We start from the raw sequence: 19,593 nt of genomic DNA, 5'->3' as shown, positions 1-19,593 counted from the left end.
TATATATTGCAGGAGAAATTATTAGATGCTTATCAGTGTTAAATGTGAAAGCAGATACCCAAATACCATAATTTTGATGCCCTGGTCCTCTTTGACATTCTCTCAAAAATAATTTATAATTTTTTACAATAAATTTCAAATTCAACTCATTTACAGAGTTTAAAAAATGTTTATAGAAAATTTGTTTATGAAATTAATGTTTGGTAATAAAAATGTTTTAATTCATATGGCTGGAAATATATTTTTATCTATTTTTCGGGGAAAAAATTTTTTTGAAAAGAAAATATACTCCAACGTAAAATTTCATAAATCTAAACCTTGTTCTCAGAAAAAGTTCGCTAAATAGAACTGTCACATTGTATGTTATAGATAAACCTTTGTTTTTTTTTTATATCTTGTAATGCTTTCAAAAGAAAAGTTGTTGAATTTTGAGTGTTAAGTATTTGTAACATATGTTAAGTATCCCTTACTTTTAGTTACATGTTGGTGAAGTATATAGGATAATTGTCTTGAGATGTTATTTAATGTACCATTATAGAGGTCCAAAAGCTTGACTTACATACTATTTTTCACTCACTTTTCATTTAATTATTCTAAATTTTTATTGAGTTAAACAGGTAGATTACTATTCGACTTTCAACCATTAAACTCGGTAATTTTTTTAATAGAAAAATCGATTCGTTTGCACATATATTAAATATACAAACGATATGTCAATTTTATTTTATTTTTATCAAAACTCCACTTATCTCAAAATTGCTGTAATTTTAATAATTATTGTATTCTCAATTTTCAAGAATATTATTTTAGTTGTCTCAAAATTTATAATAAATAAAAAATATATATTCATACAATAAATAAAAAATATATATATAGAATAAATATATATATATATTCATAGATAAAATTACACTATTTCAATAAAGAAAATATTTATTATTATGTTTCATATGAATGAAAAAACTTAAATTGCAATTATCTTAAACAATAGAAGGAATAATTCTAGTAAATAAATATTTTTGAACATCCCACCAATATTTATGTTTTTTCTTATCTGTTTTCTCAATTCACATCATCCATGTGTTTGGGAAAAAATTGAGAGAAAATCTTCTCAAATTGATAAATAAAAACACACTCTCATCCAAGAGGAATGAATACAATCTTTCTCTAACCTCTCATTAGAATTTCAAATCTCACACTAGGTGAATTATTATCTTTATGTTTTTTCTTTATTTAACATCTCTTCCTCACACATTCCCTTTATATAGAAGTAGGGAGGAAGACTTCCTCACAGAGATAATGAATAATTAATAAGATATCTTGAAAATACTATCTTCAACTTTCTAGGTTAAACTTCAAAATCTTTAAAAAAAGATACAGTTTCAAAACTTTGGAATGTGCGTCATTAAATGTATTCACAGGATCAATTACCAATATTCATTCCCAACATGTTTAATATTAATATTTTTTTTTCATTTTGCATTCTTCTCATTTCATAATTTACTTGTTCAAAAATGATTATCCTTTTCCATGGTGTCACTTATTTTAGTGTCTAAATGACGAAAATACCTATTTGCATTGGACGAAACCCAGACTAAAGGAAACAACGTATCGAAGTGCAGATTCCTCAAGATTAAGATTCAGATTCGAATCAGTAAATGGAAGCACTTTCCTTGGGTTTATTGCATTGCGACTTCAACGGTCACGCAGACACTATTTACGGCATTAACATAAAACAAAGACGAGATAAAAAAAAATAGTCAAAAGAGGTCCATGATCTTTCAACTTCTTCCGCGTTGCTTCCATTGCATAAAATCAGTGGCAAAAAGACAGCAACAAAAATCCTTAACTTAAGCCAAACCTTGTACCACCACACTCTTCTTGTTCCTTCCTTCCCATCCAAGTGACTCACTCTGCTCCCACCTGCCAACTCATGGAAAAGGGTCCCACGTTGGAACCACTACGCCACGCAATGCAAGACCCTACCACTTCCGACGCCGATCACCGCCACCACCACCAAACCACGCCGTCGTCTAAGCGCACGGCCGTCGCCAACCCCCACCGATCCAAGCGTCCCGTCTTCAAGGTGCTCCCTGGGCAGATCGCGTTCCGCCTCGTGTGCCACGCCTCCATCGTGGGCGGCCTCATCGGGAGCTCCGGCTCTATCGTCTCCCAGCTCCGCCGCGAGACCGGCTGCAAAATTCACTGCGAGGACTCCCTCGCCAGCGCCGAGGACCGCGTCATCCTCGTCATCGGCTCCCTCTCGCCCCGCAAGGGCCTCCAGCTCGGCGACGGCGAGGTCGACGTTTCCAACGCACAGGAGGCCGTCGTTAGGGTTTTCGAGAGGGTTTGGGAGCTGGAGTCCGAAAAAGGTGTTAATTCTAACAGAGCTGTTAACGGCGAGGTCTTTTCCAAGTTGCTTGCACACACTTCGCAGATTGGTGCTGTTGTTGGCAAAGGAGGGAAGAGCATCACCGCCATTAGAAACAGTAGTGGTGCCAAAATTAGGATTTGCCCTCCTCCGCATTGCGCCGCCAAAGACGAGGAGTTAGTTCAAGTAAGTTTTTTTCTCGTTACAATTTGTGTTTTTTTATGGTCAACGCCTTCGTTATTGTTATTTTCGAAAGAAAAACATGTTACAATGTGTGTGTGTGAGTGGATTGAGTTCTCTGTTTGAGATCATGGGGAAGTGACGCGCTTTCTGCAAAATAGAGTTTATTGAATCTGATCTGTGACGCTGCTTCTCTGCCAAATTTCAACACTGAATTTATTTTCCTAATTGAGTAAATTGTGATTCAATTTCCCTTTAACGTGGGCAACCTTCTTTGTTAAGCACCTGGATTTCATCTGTACCGTGAGAGAACACGTGTTTTGCTGTATAGACGAATGCGGTATGCCCGTAATTTCTGCATATGACTTAGGTCCTACATGATGTTGAATGCTTTCAATTACTACATGTTTATATTCCTGATATAATTAGTATACTTCTTTTATTTTTCAATAAAACTTTCTACTTTTGTTTTTTTCCTTATCCAGTGCTCAACATTTGTCTGTATTTTAATTGGGTCAGGAAATTGTCAACCAAGAGATGTTTTGTGTCTTTGCTAAACTGATTTTGGTGGTTAAAATTACTTTTAAGGTGATAGGATTTATGTGAAAGAGATGTTTTTATTTTTAAAATAAGTGAGAATTGATTTTTGTTAAAAGCTAATTAGAATTGTTTCTATTTAGAAGTAATATTGGATCTACAATCGATTTTTGAATGTGGAATCAAATATGAACTTCTATTTAAAATTAGATTAGCTTGTATTTCATCATCTGGCACAAATATAAACATGCCAATAGTAGATCCTAGTTGTTTGGGATTTCTTTTAATGAACTTCGGAAATAAGACAGTAGACTTCTCGTTGAGAAATGACTATTTGGAATTATTTTTCTTTATCTGGGAACCTGTTTGATTCACAGATAACTGGTGGCCTTTTGGCTGTAAAGAAAGCTCTGATTGCTGTATCTCACTGTCTTCAAGATTGTCCCCCATTATCCAAAGTTTCTGTTTCTTCTAGTACACCCACTGTTATCTCTTCTGATAGATCGTCCTCTGATCCCAATGCTGAACTTTTTCCTCACCTTAATTCATTGTTAACCTCCATGGAAGGTTTATCTGTATACGAACGGACCACAAACTCTAATGAAACCTCTGGCAGTGACTCAAAAGGAGCAGAGCACGAAGTTGTGTTCAGACTCCTTTGCTCTAATAATGTAGCTGGGAGCGTGATTGGCAAAAGGGGGGCTATAGTCAGAGCTCTGGAAAGCAAAACAGGTGCTTCTATTATCTTTACAGCTCCTTTAAGCGAGTCTGCCGAGCGCATTGTCACCATTTCTGCTGTAGAGGTCAGTCACATGAGAATGTTGCACCATGCCACTACTGATTCATGTTTATAATATATAGTATGTATATATATATTTTCAGTTTTGTGTGCCCTCTTTCATGTGCATATCTATGTTTGAAAACACATTTTTGGATTTTCATAATTTGTATTGATTTAGCACTGGCTTTTGTTCATCCAGAACCTTGAATCTTGTAATTCTCGTGCACAAGAAGCTGTTATTCTTGTCTTTGCTAGAATTATTGAAGATCACATTGGAAAGGGTTTTCTCTCAGTATCTAGTATGGAATCACCTGTAACTGCAAGGCTGCTAGTTGCAGCAAGCACAGTAAACTGCTTGAGCGGCAATGAAGGTCAGGTGATTTCAGAATTGAGAGAAGTAACTGGTGCTGATTTACAAATTTTGCATGGAGAGCCAGTTCCTATTGGTGCTTCAGATGATGATGTGGTGGTACAGGTACAGCTGTTAATTTTATACAGTTTTCACATTGACTTTTCTTAAAGGATCCCTTAAGGGTTTAAATTTATTTACCTGATGCCATTAGCTTCTGATAATTTTTAGATCCTGATTTTGTTTCCATACGCTGATGTCCTTTCATTTAAAAGTAAAAACTTTTGTCTGATGCAAAAATTTCAATTTAAAATTCTCCAATATAGAAGACAGTTAACAAAAGCATACTTGGCTAGAAGCTGTGATCCACTTATGTAAATGCATTTCAGTAAAAATATGTGGAAAATATCTATTACTTTCAACAAAAAGCGCATTCCTTTGTATCATTGTCTTGTGTTTATAGTTAATTAGCAATATCTTTCCAATCCTTGTTCTATATGCTTAGTGATAGGTATAGTTTGATGCTTTTTGTGTACCAACATAGGTTGGGACTTGGGACTTAACTGATAACAAATATCTTATCTTGTTGCACTGGGTTGAGGCGTTTGAGCACTCAGAATAGACTGTGTTTCTTGTTATGGCTTCAACAGTCTTTTGTTACTCCTAGTCAAGTTTTTTATACTTAGAGATTTCATGCAGATCACTGGAGAGTACAGATGTGTACAAAATGCCTTGTACAAAACCACTTGTAGAATCAGGGATAATCTTTCGGCCAGTGAAGTGGTTGCTGAAGCAAGACCGAAATCCAATTGGAAAGTGAACAAGGATCCTGTAAAGGGTAAACCTTTTGCCCGGGGAAAATCTGCTTATCCTTCTGGGAGGTTTCAGGGACGGGTATTCTTCACCTCATTTGTGTTTCATCGGTTTCCAATTTCTGTTAATTATAGCTTTTAATTCTTCCAAACTCATAAATGAGGTTGATTAAGAGTTTCAATATTTGCAGAATGCAGGGTTGCATGCAAAAACAAGGCCACAAAATGGAGAGTTGCATACAGATTTAAGTGAGAATTTGGAACATGGAAGGTTAGTATACTGCCCAAGTATATTTGGTGTCATTCTTCACCTTTTTCTTCTTCTTGTCTAAAAGTTGGAGGCATTTGATACATAGTAGAAGTATGTTTCTTGCCCAATAAATTTTCTTTAGAGAGCTTGTGTTATTTGTGACAGTGATAGTATCATAGTAGTGTTTTGGAGATTAATTTTATGTGTGACTGGGCATAGAGATGAAGCAGATAGATAGGCATATCAATAGTACACATACAAGTAGAGTAAGGGGGTCGTACAATTAATGATTTTCTTTTTCAATTTTCATTGAATAAACTAATATTTAAATAGGTTATGTTATCATATAAAAACTGATTAATATACTTTGGGTTAAATTTCTTTTATGCCCCTCTTTTTGTTTACGTTATTTAATTTGATCTTTCTATTTTTAAAGTGTTCAATTTGCTTCTCTAATTAAAAAAATTCATATTGTCCTTGTATTTGACTTCATTTACATGTTAAGGTCAATTCAGATGAAAGGACAACATCGAACATTTTTTAAAGTTGAGAGATTAATTTGAATAATAATAGTAATAATATAAATAAAAAAGGATCAAAAGAGTTTAACGTCTTGTTTGTTATATTTTTATTTAACCAATTTATTATTTTTACTATCTAGGTAAATTTGATTTTTCTTACCTACTTAATATTTTCTTGTATAAGAAAATTCCTATATTTAAGTTTGTTTCCGTTATTCTTTTTCAATTTCAATCACTATGTTTTAAATTGGATTGGACCAATCAATTCAACCCATCGGACCAAGAATCATTCCAGGCTGATTCTCCCACACAACACATTTGAACTTACACCCAATCATGTTTTGCGAAAATAACAAAATACCCTTAATGAAATTAAAAAAAACACTTAGTTTCTGGCCTTAATGAAATTGAAAAAAACACTTAGTTTCTGGATTTAGAAATCCATAAGTCAAAAAAATATACTTCTGAATGCTCAAATCCGGAACATACTTAACTATTCCAGATATATATCTCCAGAATTCAAAAGCCAATTCTGGATATGTACATCTGGAATACAAAATCCACTTTTGGATAACCATATCCCTAATGCATTTTTCTATTACGCATTTAATAGTGGCTTCCGGACGCTTACATCCGTAAGATTAAAATCAGGCTTCTGGATATCAATATCCGTGACCATCCCAGCTCAAACAAAATGCGAAAAAATAGCTTAAATATCTTCTTACCTCACAACAATGTCAACCGAAGGACCTTACAGTGCAAATGACCCGTCCACCACCACACTAAAACCACTTCCTTTGTGGCTCAAACCACCACCAAAAAGGAAAACCAAGTTTCTTCCACACCCTATTCCATTTTTTCAAAATAAAGAAGACAAGGGCATGATGGAATTTTAAAAAGTTCACCGTTCGTTGGGTGGCGGTCACAATTGCCATCACTCCATCCATCGATCCAAAACTAGTAAGAATCACATAAATCAATCCAAAACTGATTAAAACTAGGTTAATAATTAAAAAAAAGTTATTTTCTTTTTATTGTTTTAATTTTTCTAAAACAACTCTAAGATAAATAAAAACATTTATTTAAATATTACATAAATATAACTCATTTGGTTTATTATTATTATTATTATTGTTCATTTTGATCCATTATTTTGAAAGTGTTGAATTTAATATTTTAAATATTTGTAAAGTGTTTAAGGTTGTTCTTACACCTGATTCCAAACTCTTTCAGTGTCGGGGAAAAAGATAAAATTGAGTATTTTAGGAAAGTTGATGATGAAATTAAATATTCTATATAGATAGATTAAATTGAATAATGTAAATAAAAGGAATGGAAAAGAATAATTTAACGTAAAATCCTTTACTCATAATTATTTGACTTTGAACCCAATGCCATATAATATACTAACTACTCTATGTTTCCAAAATATTTAAATTTATTAAAATATTTTTCGGCATGTAATCTTTCTCACATTCTGTGCTTGATAAAATCCTTTGGCAGAGGAAACATGTTTGCTACGGTGACAAATACTACTGTGGAGATAGTAGTTTCTGAACATGTCTTTGGTTCTGTTTATGGTGAAGACGGTGGCAATTTGGATCGAATCAGACAGGTGCTTAATTATTTCCTTAATAAAGATTATAATTTGAGGTGAATTGTGGTTGAATTGTCACGTTTTCTTATTAAATAATGTGATTTTTGAATAATTTGATTAAAGATGTCTTCTGATCAATAATTTTCCTTGGAAAAATACAATACTTTTTATCCATAATATCTGGCTAAGTAACTTTCACTCCATTTACTGGCCATTATCAAAGTTTAACTTTGAAATCTCATATGTTTATTAATTGACATGTTTGTTTGACCTGTTGTATTGTAGTGCTTAAAAAACAATATTAGTGTTGTCTGTTATTACAAGGTTCCGAGTTTCAAGATTGCTGAAATGGTTTTACAATGATGTTGGCATTGATGTGTTTAGTTCTGGAAGCAGATTTCAGGTGCAACTGTAACGGTTTTTGATCCATCCGGTGGTACAAGTGGAGGGAAAGTTGTGATATCTGGAACACCTGATCAAACCTTTGCAGCTCAGAGCTTGCTTCAAGCCTTTATTCAAACGGCACAAGTAAGCTGACCAAAACCAGCATTTCATCATCAGTTGGTGCCATGAATGGTGTACATAGATAGACATGTCATACGACAGACAACAACCTTCTTCACCTTGTTAATATGGATTCACTGTTTTCCTTAAAGATCATGCTCACCTCCTATTTATTGACTATAACACAGATTTTTCTCACTTTCGCACTCACTCTCACTTTTAATTCAAGCTTCATCACAGTAAAAAATTTCTCCAAGGCCCCATTTATATTCTATTCATCCTCATCCCTTTTCCTCTCTACTTATTTTATAAATTCTTATATGACCCATGGAGTTTGAAGAAAAAAGAAAAAAATAGATGAAAAGGATGACATTTATTTTTGTTTTACAAAATGAATTGGTTAACATATTCTGAAAAAAAAAACATAAAGTAGAAGGTAGTATTCAATGATTATCCATTATAATTCCTATTGTATAATGGTGGTCACGTTTGCAAGACAGTTTTGACAATGGAATGAAACTGGTCTGACTAGGATGTTTTAAAGAAACAGTAAGAACCAGTTAAATTAATACAGTGGAGCTGGTTAAAAAGGATAATTTAGTTTTTTTACAGTTACACATTAGTGTCATTTGTTCTTCAATTTTATGCAAAATTTTGGTTTACCAATTCTTTTGATGTTTATGGGGTTGCTTTACGCAATTTCATCATTATTGTATCAACATGTTGAGATTATATCATTTACAATGATTGATAAAGAAACTAATGTGCGTCTAAAGTGTGTTCTGGAAATGTTTGATAGTGTAAATAATCTGTATTTCAAGCTCTTTTCTGAGTGAACCTTTGATTATTTTTTTTACAAATAAACTATTCCGTTTTTACTAAGTCAAAGTGCTAACATGCTTGAGGGTTAGATATGAAGCTAGTTTCAATCCTCTTACATGAAAATCTTATGTTAACATATATGGGCTGAAGTTTTAATCTTAACTATTATATTCAAATTAATAGATTTAGTTACGCCTTTAATCTAACTATTATTTTAAAATTGATATATTTAATCATGCTTTAGTTATAGAGCCCATGAGGTTTTTCTTTCCTAATTAAAGATAACATTTGATTTCTAATTAAATATTAATTTGAATCATTAATTTTAATCTAGTAATTAGAATTAAATATTTTTGTTTCTTATAATAACAAAAAACTTCCATTAAATATACTATTAAGAGTTCGATTTTATTACGAATAGTTAATATTAAAATACACAAGTCACAAATAAAATATTGAACCTTCTTGCATAGTTATGTAATCCATGTTTACTAATCCTATGTTTTTTTACTGATCTTCTTGCTTATTAAATGAGAAAAGAATTAAATGCATTTTGTGTTTTAAAGATATAGAAGTAAGATCATATTTTTTAAGATTTTTTTTTAGTTGATTGTCATTTTCAAAGTTTAAAAGAACATTACTCTTTTGTCATGTATATTTTGTATTTAATTTTTAATTCATTTATTTATGTATATTTATTATAATGTAGAAATAAAATAGAAAATTGTATAAACACTTTATTAAAAATATTTTTTATTTTCCACAAAATAATGTTAAACCAACTCTTAAAAAATAAAGGGATTGTTCTAGTTTGATTACACTGAAAAGTGTCGAAGATAGTGTTGTGAACGGTAAACCTGAATCTAACTAGTTTCTCTTTTCTTCATTTCATTTTTAAATAATACATTGAAGAACATAATAAAAAATGTTCAGCATGAAAATATGAATTTATATTCTTCTCTGATTGCCCAATGCGCTCACACAAAATCGTTAAGTGCCCTTAGAGCAGTTCACAACAACGTCATCAAATCCGGTTTCTCGTACTCGTTTTTGGGCCACAAGCTCATTGATGGCTACATCAAATGCGGCTGCCTCGCTGAGGCACGCAAGTTGTTCGATGAATTGCCCAACAGACACATAGTTACTTGGAATTCGATGATCTCTTCTCATATCAGTCATGGGAAGAGCAAAGAAGCCGTTGAGTTCTATGGCAACATGCTTGTGGAGGGTGTTTTACCCGATGCCTACACCTTCTCTGCCATCTCTAAGGCTTTTTCACAGTTGGGTCTCCTACGCCATGGTCAGAGGGCTCATGGGTTGGCTGTGGTTTTGGGTTTGGAGGTTCTGGATGGGTTTGTTGCTAGTGCCCTTGTTGATATGTATGCTAAGTTTGATAAAATGAGGGATTCCCATTTGGTTTTTCACCGTGTTTTAGAGAAAGATGTTGTCTTGTTCACTGCATTGATTGTGGGTTATGCTCAACATGGTCTTGATGGGGAAGCTTTGGAGGTTTATGAGGACATGGTCAAAAGAGGTGTTAAGCCTAACGAGTATACTCTTGCTTGCATCCTGATAAGTTGTGGTAATCTAGGGGATTTAGTTAATGGTCAGTTGATCCATGGTCTTGTAATTAAGTCAGGCCTGGAATCTGTTGTTGCTTCACAGACTTCTCTCCTTACCATGTATTCAAGGTGCAACATGGTTGAGGATTCTATAAAGGTGTTTAATCTGCTTGATAATGCAAATCAGGTGACCTGGACATCTTTTGTAGTGGGTCTTGTGCAAAATGGGAGAGAGGAGACTGCTGTGTCAATATTCAGGGAAATGATTCGTTGTTTGATAAGTCCAAATCCTTTTACATTGTCGAGTATTCTTCAAGCATGTTCAAGCCTTGCAATGCTTGAAGTAGGGGAACAGATCCATGCCATAATCATGAAACTAGGATTAGATGGAAATAAGTATACTGGTGCAGCGCTGATTAATTTATATGGAAAATGTGGAAATATAGAGAACGCAAGGTATGTTTTTGATGTTTTAACTGAGTTAGATGTAGTTGCCATCAATTCAATGATCTATGCTTATGCTCAAAATGGTTTCGGGCATGAGGCACTTGAGCTGTTTGAAAGAATGAAAAAATTGGAATTTGTGCCAAATGGTGTGACATTAATCAGTATTCTCTTGGCATGCAACAATGCAGGTTTAGTTGAAGAAGGATGCCAAGTATTTGCCTCCATTAGGAATAATCACAAAATTGAATTGACAAGAGACCATTTTACTTGTATGATTGATTTGCTAGGGCGATCAAGGAGACTTGAGGAGGCTGCATTGTTGATAGAGGAAGTGAGAAATCCAGACGTGGTACTATGGAGGACACTGCTGAACACATGTAAGATTCATGGAGAGGTAGAAATGGCAGAGAAAGTTATGAGAAAAATCCATGAACTTGCTCCTGAGGATGGAGGAACACATATCCTTTTGACAAATCTTTATGCTTCTGCTGGGAAATGGAACCAGGTGATTGAGATGAAAAGCACAATAAGAGATCTAAAATTGAAGAAAAGTCCTGCAATGAGTTGGGTTGATGTTGATAGAGAGGTGCATACTTTTATGGCTGGAGATTTGTCTCACCCAAGAGCTCATGAGATTTTTGAAATGTTGCATGGATTAATGGAGAAGGTTAAAACTCTGGGTTATAATCCTGATACCAGATTTGTGTTGCAGGATTTGGATGAAGAGAAGAAAATGAGTTCTTTATATTATCATAGTGAAAAACTGGCAATAGCTTTTGCTTTATGGAAGACTATTGGTAGGAGCACTACTATCAGGATTTTTAAGAATCTTAGAGTTTGTGGTGATTGCCACAGTTGGATAAAATTTGTTTCTTTACTTACTGGGAGATATATTATTGCTAGAGATGCAAAGAGATTCCATCATTTTAAAGGAGGTTTATGTTCCTGTAAAGATTACTGGTGAAACGCATTTGTTATATCCTTTCCCTAGCTTCTCTATATAATAATTTTCTTAACCGGTCATACCTCACATGTGAAGGTATAACCATGAGTGATTATTCATCTGGCCCATTTTCTCATAATAAATTTTAACACTAATTATTCGCACAGATCTGTGCTCAATACTTCCACACCTCCATGAAGATGTAAATATCAAAATTTTAGATCAAGGAAGATCTGGGTTTAATATTTCTAATTCAATAATACATGTTAGATAAAGGCTCAAATGTGGTATATAACTTAATTTTGCTCTTGTTCTGTTCCTTCATCTGTTTTCAAGAAAATAAATGGGATCCTTATGATCAATATCTGTTTTTCATTCCTTTTATTTGTTTTCTTAGTAATATCATTATTCTATGCCTATATGTAAATTGTTACTTTCTAGGCTGTTACCTGTATTTGTTTACAAGACACTTCCAGACATGTCATGTTTTTGGTACTCAGGTAACAAACAGTAAATCAGTGAATGATCTGTAGATTACCTGATATTTGTCATTAACAGCATGCAATAGAACCACGAGTTATAAAAGTTTGAGATTCTGTCACTAATTAGCAGTTCCTTGTCGTTAAGATGATACCATTGGCGAGGAAAATTAATCATTATATCCAGAATGTACTGAATCCATATTGATAATAAATCAAAACATCATGACTATAGGTTGATATCAAGACAGGCTCTGTGATTGGGTTCAACTGTTGAAATATTGACCAGCAAATTTGAGTATTTATTTTTGTTTTGCATGATTAATTTAACAAGTAAATCTATTAGCAACTTTTACTTCACTACAAAATCTATATGAACTCTTCTAAGGATATGATGCTTTCAGGTCTTTGGTGATATTCTTATTAGGTCTCTCGTAAATATTTTTATTATATATTGTTGGATGGAGCATTTATTATTAAGTCAAAAAGTTATAATTGATAGTCACAACACTTTCTACTAAAGAGTATAGCACTTCAAGCATCATGATTTGATTGTAACTTAGTCTATCTGATCTATGTTACAGGACAATTAATGTACCTGCAACAATCTTTCTCTCAGTTATTGTCTCATTAAGAATTGAATTTTTTAATTGTGAATTGGCTCATGTGACCTATGCCACAAGATAATAGTACAATTCACAACAATTTCTCTCTAGAAATCAAACTCATAACCTTGATTACCAATTGTAGTTTTAACACTTGCCAACAGGCCCAAAAACTTAATTGATAATTAAGATGTAACTCTTTTTATTTAACAACGTAGTATCTTAAACGATACAATTCGATTATGACTTGATTCACCTCTCTTGTAGAAGAAAAATACTTGATGTCATCTAGATCATGTATATATGTTTACTTGAACAATAGAACTTCTTTTGGCCTCTTAAAAAGAGACAAGTTTGTATCCGCAACGTTCTTAGATGCAATGATACAAACTAGGGCAGTGACCTAGGGTGGGTTAGGGTTATTGCTTTTAATCTATGAGTGGATAATGATTGTCATTCAATATAACGATATTTGTCTTACTTTTAGAGACTTCACTTTTTATAAGATATCAAGTGTAAGAAAATTACAGTACTATTTCATCAAGAATATGTATCTCACTAGAATTTAAGCTTTTTCATTATCTTTCTGAGTCCTTAATTCTTTTTTGATATCTTATATTAATTAAGACTCTTGAATAATTAATTAATATTTCCTTTATTTAAAAAAAAAACAAATCAAAAGAGCATCGGTTCAAGAAACGTACTCTTATTTTGTTCACCAAAAAACTCTAAATCACTGCGATGCTAACAAATTCTCCTTAGATAGTAATGAATCTGTAGTTAGATGACCCAAATGACAGTGCATGACTACTACTAATACATGATGGCCTTTATTCCAGGGTAATATCATGCCAAATTATGAAATCATAGATCATGTCTGGCTCAGTTAAATACCAGGAGCCAGTCAGGTGTTACAATTGAAAGCCAAACCGACCCATGTTCTAGCTAGGATTTTGAACAACTTGAACAATTGCACCAGCCTTTATAGCTTGGATATGTATTAGCTTCAACCCAACAAAGCCTTACCGCAAACAAATAACAAATTAACTGAAATGTTGTGGGTGCAAGAATATAGAAAAAGCCAGCTGCTGTATACAAAACTGTAATTGCCTATTTACAGTGCTCTCTCGGTTGCTAAAATTTAAGTTGTATACAAAACAAGAGTGTTTTAGAGTGAGTCTAAATATCAGTATTTGATCGTGTGATGGCGTAACCAGAGGTCATACATAACCATATGGAAAGCATCAAATCTGATTGGGGGTGAATTCCATTGGAAATGTTTCTGAACCTGATAGAGCATGAAGCAACTTTATGTGAGCTCCAACATATGAAAAATAATAATTCAATTGACAATGAAAATTTCTACCAACCAAACAAAGATTTTTCTGAACTATAAGCAAAAGTTCACGTGGAACACAAAAGGGCAGAAACCTAAAATCTTTCACCAATATACAGATTTCATATAAAGTAATGAGAGGATTTATACCTTTACCAAATTATAATGAAGTGCAACAAACTCCGCATCTGATATGCTTTTGAGGATTTGTTTAAGCTGATATACATCTTTCTCTTTGAGTACAACAGAAAATTTATTCCAGTCAATAATATCATTAAAAGGAAGGTCATAGTAATTTGACAATATCACTGCAAAACAACATAAGCAGCTATAGGTCAGGTACAAGGTAGCCTAAATAATTCTGTCCCAAATGCAAGAATATCAAACAGAACATAAATTTATTCAAAACCAAATTATGGTTCAAATGTCATTCACAATATTTTTATTTAGTTCTTTTTAACAAGCTAAAGTGAAGTGTATGTGTAACCGACACACGCCTTCTACTGAATTTGACCTTAATAAGAATATTAGAGGGGTGGAGCAAGGGAGCATATCCTAAAATCCCTGGGCACCAATTCCACAAGACAAACTTCACTACCTCTTGTATTCTACAATTCAATGGTTGTATTACAACCTCCACTCCCTCCAACAGTCCAACAATAAAAGGGTTCAGTTATTGTTCATTCCAATTATCAAATATGCCTTTCCAAATTGAACTATTTTTGTGTATAGTTAAAGACGGCTAATTAATTGATTATCAAACCACCACAATTAAGACACTCAAGTATCATTCGATAATAAAGTTTCAATATGCAATCTTAGGAGTGATAGAAGCAACCAAAGGTTGACTAATCAGTCTAGACAAGGATATGATTTGCAAATGTTTCAGAATAGACACAAGAAATATGCAACCACAGTCACACCATCCATGAAAAGTGACGAAAACCACTAGACAATAAGTATTTGGTAATTATACACTTGTACCGTCAGTCTTTCAGGTATGCAGTTTTAAGAAGCTGAATACACAACTATAAAATCAAAAGGGTAAAAATCATTAGAAAGGATTATCTTACCAGGGATGCACCCATAATGGATAGAATCTGCTATTCGAGCACTATTGACCTGGGATCCACCAGGACATATACAAAACTTACTCCTATAAAATCTCTTCTGATACACTAGATGCCCAGTAGCCCTACTAATTCTGTTATTTGAAATATCAAGTTCTGTGTCATTTTCCCACACACGTGCAAGAATAACCCTAATTTTAGAGTTACGATGACCAGCCCAAAATCCAAGTGTAGTCCTGCAAAGCACAGATTTCGATAAATTTTCAGAATCTATAGATATGCATGTAGAACCATTGTCTATTGACCCTACAGAAAAAAACTATGTATGAATACACCAGCCATATTAATTAAGCTTATGAAATAAATTAGTTCAGTATCCTTACTTACTAATTCTGTGGCTGGAAATATAGATTCTATATTAATTTTTCATACTATTTTACATGAAACAAATAAAAATCGGGCTCTTGTACGGGATAAAAAATATTGAAACTCATAAAAACATTTCGTTGCAACATGGAGGTTATGAGTCACAAAAGTCACTGGCATTTTTCTTGTCTTAAGCTCTTTCCAAGCAGTGTGTACTCCATGGAAGGTTTTTAAGATCCACGGCATAGATTAACCCAGGATACCAGAAACTAAAGAGCAATTGCAGCATATAATTTAAGACTTCAGGGTCATGAGCCAGTGTCTGATTAAGGGTCTTTGAACATTCTGAGAAATATCAACTAACTTCCATCAGTCTGACCATAAAAGATTAACAAACACTTCAAAAGCAGGACGACAAGTCATTCAAACTGAAAATCGAATCCCCAAAACCTAATCTTCCAAATTCAGGCACGCAATGGAACTAAATTGAAGCAACACATGACTTAAAAAACTTCACCTGTTTTCTACATCATTCCCCCCAGCAGGAAGAGCAAAAGGCTGTAGCACTTGAGGGAGAGCAACATCTTTGTGCGGAATAAATCCAACATCATAGCTGGGGGAGCATACTGCTCGAATGGAATTTTTCACGAGAAACTCAAGACCTTCTGTTGCCCTTACACCAACATCATGACAAGTGACAAAGAAGTGATCAGCACCCAAGGTTCTGTTCCAATAAGGATATTTGGATATCAAGCTCTCCACATAATTTTGTACTATGATCGTCATGTTCTCATAAGACGTACCCTGCATACCACACAAACATAAGACCACATTCCCCCTAGAAGCAGTCACTTAACATCCAATATGAGATATTTTTATAATTTTGTCAATCTTTCCTTTGCATTCTTAATTTTTCTTATAATTTTGAGTTTGAACCTACAATGGGGGATCTTTATCACATCTCCTCACACCAATGACTAGATATTGTCGAAAACAAGTGACTTGAGAGAGGTCCAACATCAACCATTAAATAGACTTTAATAACAATTGGCCTAACAAACAACTATAAGATACGTTCGATACCATCTTTGAATTTTGAGTTTGGACTTAACCCCAAGAGCTAGCTAGCTCATGAAATAAGAATTGCCCCCACTTTTATTCACCATGTTGGCCATATTATTAACCAATACAAGATCTCCAACAATTTCCCCTTCAACTATCAATCCACAGTTACTACTCATCAGCAATGCATGGAAGCATCTAACATTCTCCACCCATTCTCCCCAGATCTCAACAAGAGCAAATGCAGAAAGAGAAAGAAAATACCTTGCCACGCATCTTGTGACATGAGATGGGGATGAAGAAGAGGTGCGCCTGATCGGGGTTTTCGGTGCGGAAGCGACTCTCTCTGATGTTCTGGAAGAAATAGCCCTCACTGGAGTACTTCCCGGTGAGCTTCCTCGGCGTCTGGTAGAACGTGTTGGGATCCCCATCAGGGTATATGTACACCTTGAACTTCTTCTCCATCTCCTCGTAGTTCAACTTGAACACCCGCGGAGAGTGGTACGTGTCCGAATACTCTTCTTCTCCTTCTCCTCCTCCTTGCTCCTCTTCTCTCCCGGTTTCCGGCACGTCGCCGAGCTTCGTGAGGGAGAGCTTGGAAACCTAGAGCAAAAGGGTAACGGAGAAAGCGTTGAAAAATGAGAAATTGGAAGATGGGGTGGGAGAAAAAGGAGAAAGGGGTACCTGGGGTGGCGGTGTGGAGTATCTGAGAGAGAGGTAGGTGAAGGAGAGAAGGGTGAGGATTGCGAGGAAGAGGAGCGAGCCTCGCAGAGAGAAGAACCAGGATTGTTGCTTCCCCGTCGTCATCAGTGATTCAACCCTGCTGCGAAGTTTTGTTACCTTTGATTTTGATCTATGAAAGTATGAGTTTGAAGAATGGTGCGGTTAGATTAGAGTGATGTGATGAGAGTAAGAGATGAAGATGAAGCAGGAGATGAAATCTGCGATTTGAGGTTTCGAACCTTCTTCCTATGCCTCTTCTAATTTACTCTTTTTAGAACTTACATTACTGTTTAATTCACTTTATTACACGTTTTCAAGCAGTACTATGATTTATATTTCAGTAATGCTAGAAAAAAGTCATTTATTTAAACTAAATCGAGCTTTTTATAGAATTAACATTTGAGATGCATTTTAAACTGGATATTTTCTTCTTTCAGATTTGTTTCTTAGTTAGGGATGCCAAAAAGTTAAAATAATAATATTAAATGAGTATCTTTAATTTTAGTTATCCACTTGTTAAGACGATGATTACGTATATCATTATACAATTAATATGTATCCGATACTCGTTGATGGTTTTATTTAAATATTTATTTTTAAATCAAGTGATAAATATTATTAACACGGAAGAAATTTTTTATTTTTTATTATGTTTAATATTAAAATTAAATAAACGATATTATTATTTTATGTATTTATATTATTAGTAAATTTATAGTTTATTTTAATAAAAAAACACATAAATTTTATCAAAACATATTTATTATATATTGAATTTACTGTGGGTAAATATATATATATATATATATATATTTTATTTTATAATAGTTAAAATTTATTTAAAACTATAAACTTAATCGAAAAAATAATTAAATAGAATATGAGTATTTTTTAATATTTTATCAATTATAGGAATTAAACCAATATTTTTCATTAGGTCTATGCACAACCAATAATATATGACAATCATTGCAACACATCAAACCAAAAAATTATCCTCAATTGTTCGATCAACTTTAATCATAAAAATATTATATACAAAAGTGCAATAAAATCTGCTTCTCTTTTCTCCATCTTGGACCGTATAGAGACCCATTCAAATGGTTTGTTTTGAAGTTTTTCCTTCTCTTATTCCTCTATTTTGCTATGAATATTAACTCTATACCATTAACTAACAAATAAAGAACAAACAAAATATCAGTATAGGAGGTAAAAAATAGAGTTAAGAACATAATGACATACCTTCTCTACATAATGCTCTCTAGTGACCATACATATTTTGAAGGTGGTCTCTAAAGTCATAAATTTATGAAAAGTTAAGATGAATTTGAAAATCAAAACCTAAAAATGAAAATATAGAGGAAGAACACAGATACAGAAATGGTGATGACAGAAATATGAGGAAATGAGAATATAGTTTAGTTAATGCTATGATTTTATTTAAATCCATAAAATTGTTACCAAAAAAACGTCTTATGAGGACTTTCATCATGTACCATCTGCCTCCTCTTGTTGAGTACTTCTTATCTCTCTAGTCACATGTTTTAATCACAATTTCAAAAGAAAATTAGTGTTTCACAAATTGAAATGCACAAAAAAGAGAATTGCCGATTGTTGTGATGTGTGGAGTATGTACGTGAAAAAGAAAGAGAGAAAGTGGAAAGTAAGGTAGTGAGTTATAAATCAATTTTAAAATTGCTACAATAGTGGAGAGTAATTAGAAAATAACAAAAATAATTCTTTTAAAATTCAAACAAAAGAGTAAGGGTAACAATACGATATATTTTTTGGCGGGAGGGAGTTAAAGTAATGTCCATCAACCCACATTTCAATTCAAAGTTTTATTTGACTCATTCTTCTCAAATGGACACAACAAATATCTTTAATGTTTCATTTAATAGAGAAGAAAATCGAGTTTAAAACCGAAAAGTAACTACTCATATCTCCACTCTCCTGCTAAAGCGGTCCACATCTAACAACTATTTAATAGAGAAAAAATCTAAAGATCTTTAAAACAGAAAACCTAATCTATCTCTTCACTCTCGTTAGATGATAACAAATAAAATAAAATTTTAAAATTAAAAAACTGTTTTATTAACTTCTAAAATTATAAAATATTCAAATAACCAAAATAAATTAATAAAATAAAATATTAAGTAAAGATAAAATAGGAAAAAAATTTAGAGAAGGAGAATTTCATTATATATAGATATAGATAAACATTAATAAAAGAATATTTAAAATTTAATTGTAGAGATTACTTTTTATTTAAACTA

At 33.3% G+C, this 19,593-nt stretch overlaps 3 protein-coding genes across 5 annotated transcripts; 2 read left to right on the top strand and 1 right to left on the bottom strand.

Annotated features, from left to right (window-relative positions):
* Window positions 1–1,520: 1,520 nt before the first annotated feature.
* On the top strand, window positions 1,521–8,158 carry LOC137811300 (RNA-binding KH domain-containing protein). The gene is made up of 7 exons (XM_068612990.1): window positions 1,521–2,557; window positions 3,466–3,891; window positions 4,069–4,344; window positions 4,918–5,112; window positions 5,222–5,301; window positions 7,305–7,416; window positions 7,795–8,158. Exons 1-7 carry the CDS (start codon window positions 1,934–1,936, stop codon window positions 7,933–7,935), a joined length of 1,854 nt encoding a protein of 617 aa, XP_068469091.1. The 5' UTR covers window positions 1,521–1,933; the 3' UTR covers window positions 7,936–8,158.
* Window positions 8,159–9,552: 1,394 nt separating this feature from the next.
* On the top strand, window positions 9,553–11,840 carry LOC137811299 (Tetratricopeptide repeat (TPR)-like superfamily protein). Of its 2 annotated transcripts, XM_090298522.1 has the most exons (2): window positions 9,563–10,742; window positions 10,922–11,717. In XM_090298522.1, the coding sequence occupies exons 1-2, from the start codon at window positions 9,667–9,669 to the stop codon at window positions 10,929–10,931; spliced, it is 1,086 nt and encodes a 361-aa protein (XP_090154648.1). In that variant the 5' UTR covers window positions 9,563–9,666; the 3' UTR covers window positions 10,932–11,717. The 2 variants fall into 2 exon arrangements, with proteins under 2 accessions (XP_068469090.1, XP_090154648.1); XM_068612989.2 differs by having other exon boundaries at window positions 9,553–11,840.
* Window positions 11,841–13,568: 1,728 nt separating this feature from the next.
* On the bottom strand, window positions 13,569–17,676 carry LOC137811298 (Exostosin family protein). Of its 2 annotated transcripts, XM_068612988.1 has the most exons (6): window positions 17,279–17,676; window positions 16,859–17,197; window positions 16,050–16,336; window positions 15,170–15,402; window positions 14,247–14,404; window positions 13,569–14,048 (listed from the first exon to the last, which is right to left on the bottom strand). In XM_068612988.1, the coding sequence occupies exons 1-6, from the start codon at window positions 17,399–17,401 to the stop codon at window positions 13,947–13,949; spliced, it is 1,242 nt and encodes a 413-aa protein (XP_068469089.1). In that variant the 5' UTR covers window positions 17,402–17,676; the 3' UTR covers window positions 13,569–13,946. The 2 variants fall into 2 exon arrangements, with proteins under 2 accessions (XP_068469089.1, XP_090154651.1); XM_090298525.1 differs by lacking the exon at window positions 16,050–16,336 and having other exon boundaries at window positions 17,279–17,662.
* Window positions 17,677–19,593: the final 1,917 nt, after the last annotated feature.

This window comes from Phaseolus vulgaris, chromosome 2, assembly GCF_051622355.1.
Source record: "Phaseolus vulgaris cultivar YP4 chromosome 2, ASM5162235v1, whole genome shotgun sequence".
Lineage (NCBI taxonomy): Eukaryota > Viridiplantae > Streptophyta > Magnoliopsida > Fabales > Fabaceae > Phaseolus > Phaseolus vulgaris.
The sequence above is the reverse complement of the archived record's forward strand: the minus strand, read 5'-3'. Positions and strand labels throughout refer to the sequence as shown.

Coding starts and splice junctions, on each gene's coding strand:
- LOC137811300 (XM_068612990.1), top strand. CDS start 1,934: ATGGAAAAGGGTCCCACGTTGGAACCACTACGCCACGCAATGCAAGAC. Junction 2,558..3,465: donor AAGACGAGGAGTTAGTTCAA/GTAAGTTTTTTT, acceptor TTTGATTCACAG/ATAACTGGTGGCCTTTTGGC. Junction 7,417..7,794: donor ATTTGGATCGAATCAGACAG/GTGCTTAATTAT, acceptor TTCTGGAAGCAG/ATTTCAGGTGCAACTGTAAC.
- LOC137811299 (XM_068612989.2), top strand. CDS start 9,667: ATGAATTTATATTCTTCTCTGATTGCCCAATGCGCTCACACAAAATCG.
- LOC137811298 (XM_068612988.1), bottom strand. CDS start 17,401: ATGACGACGGGGAAGCAACAATCCTGGTTCTTCTCTCTGCGAGGCTCG. Junction 16,337..16,858: donor GTCACAAGATGCGTGGCAAG/GTATTTTCTTTC, acceptor TGTGGTATGCAG/GGTACGTCTTATGAGAACAT. Junction 14,049..14,246: donor TTCATTATAATTTGGTAAAG/GTATAAATCCTC, acceptor ATGCTCTATCAG/GTTCAGAAACATTTCCAATG.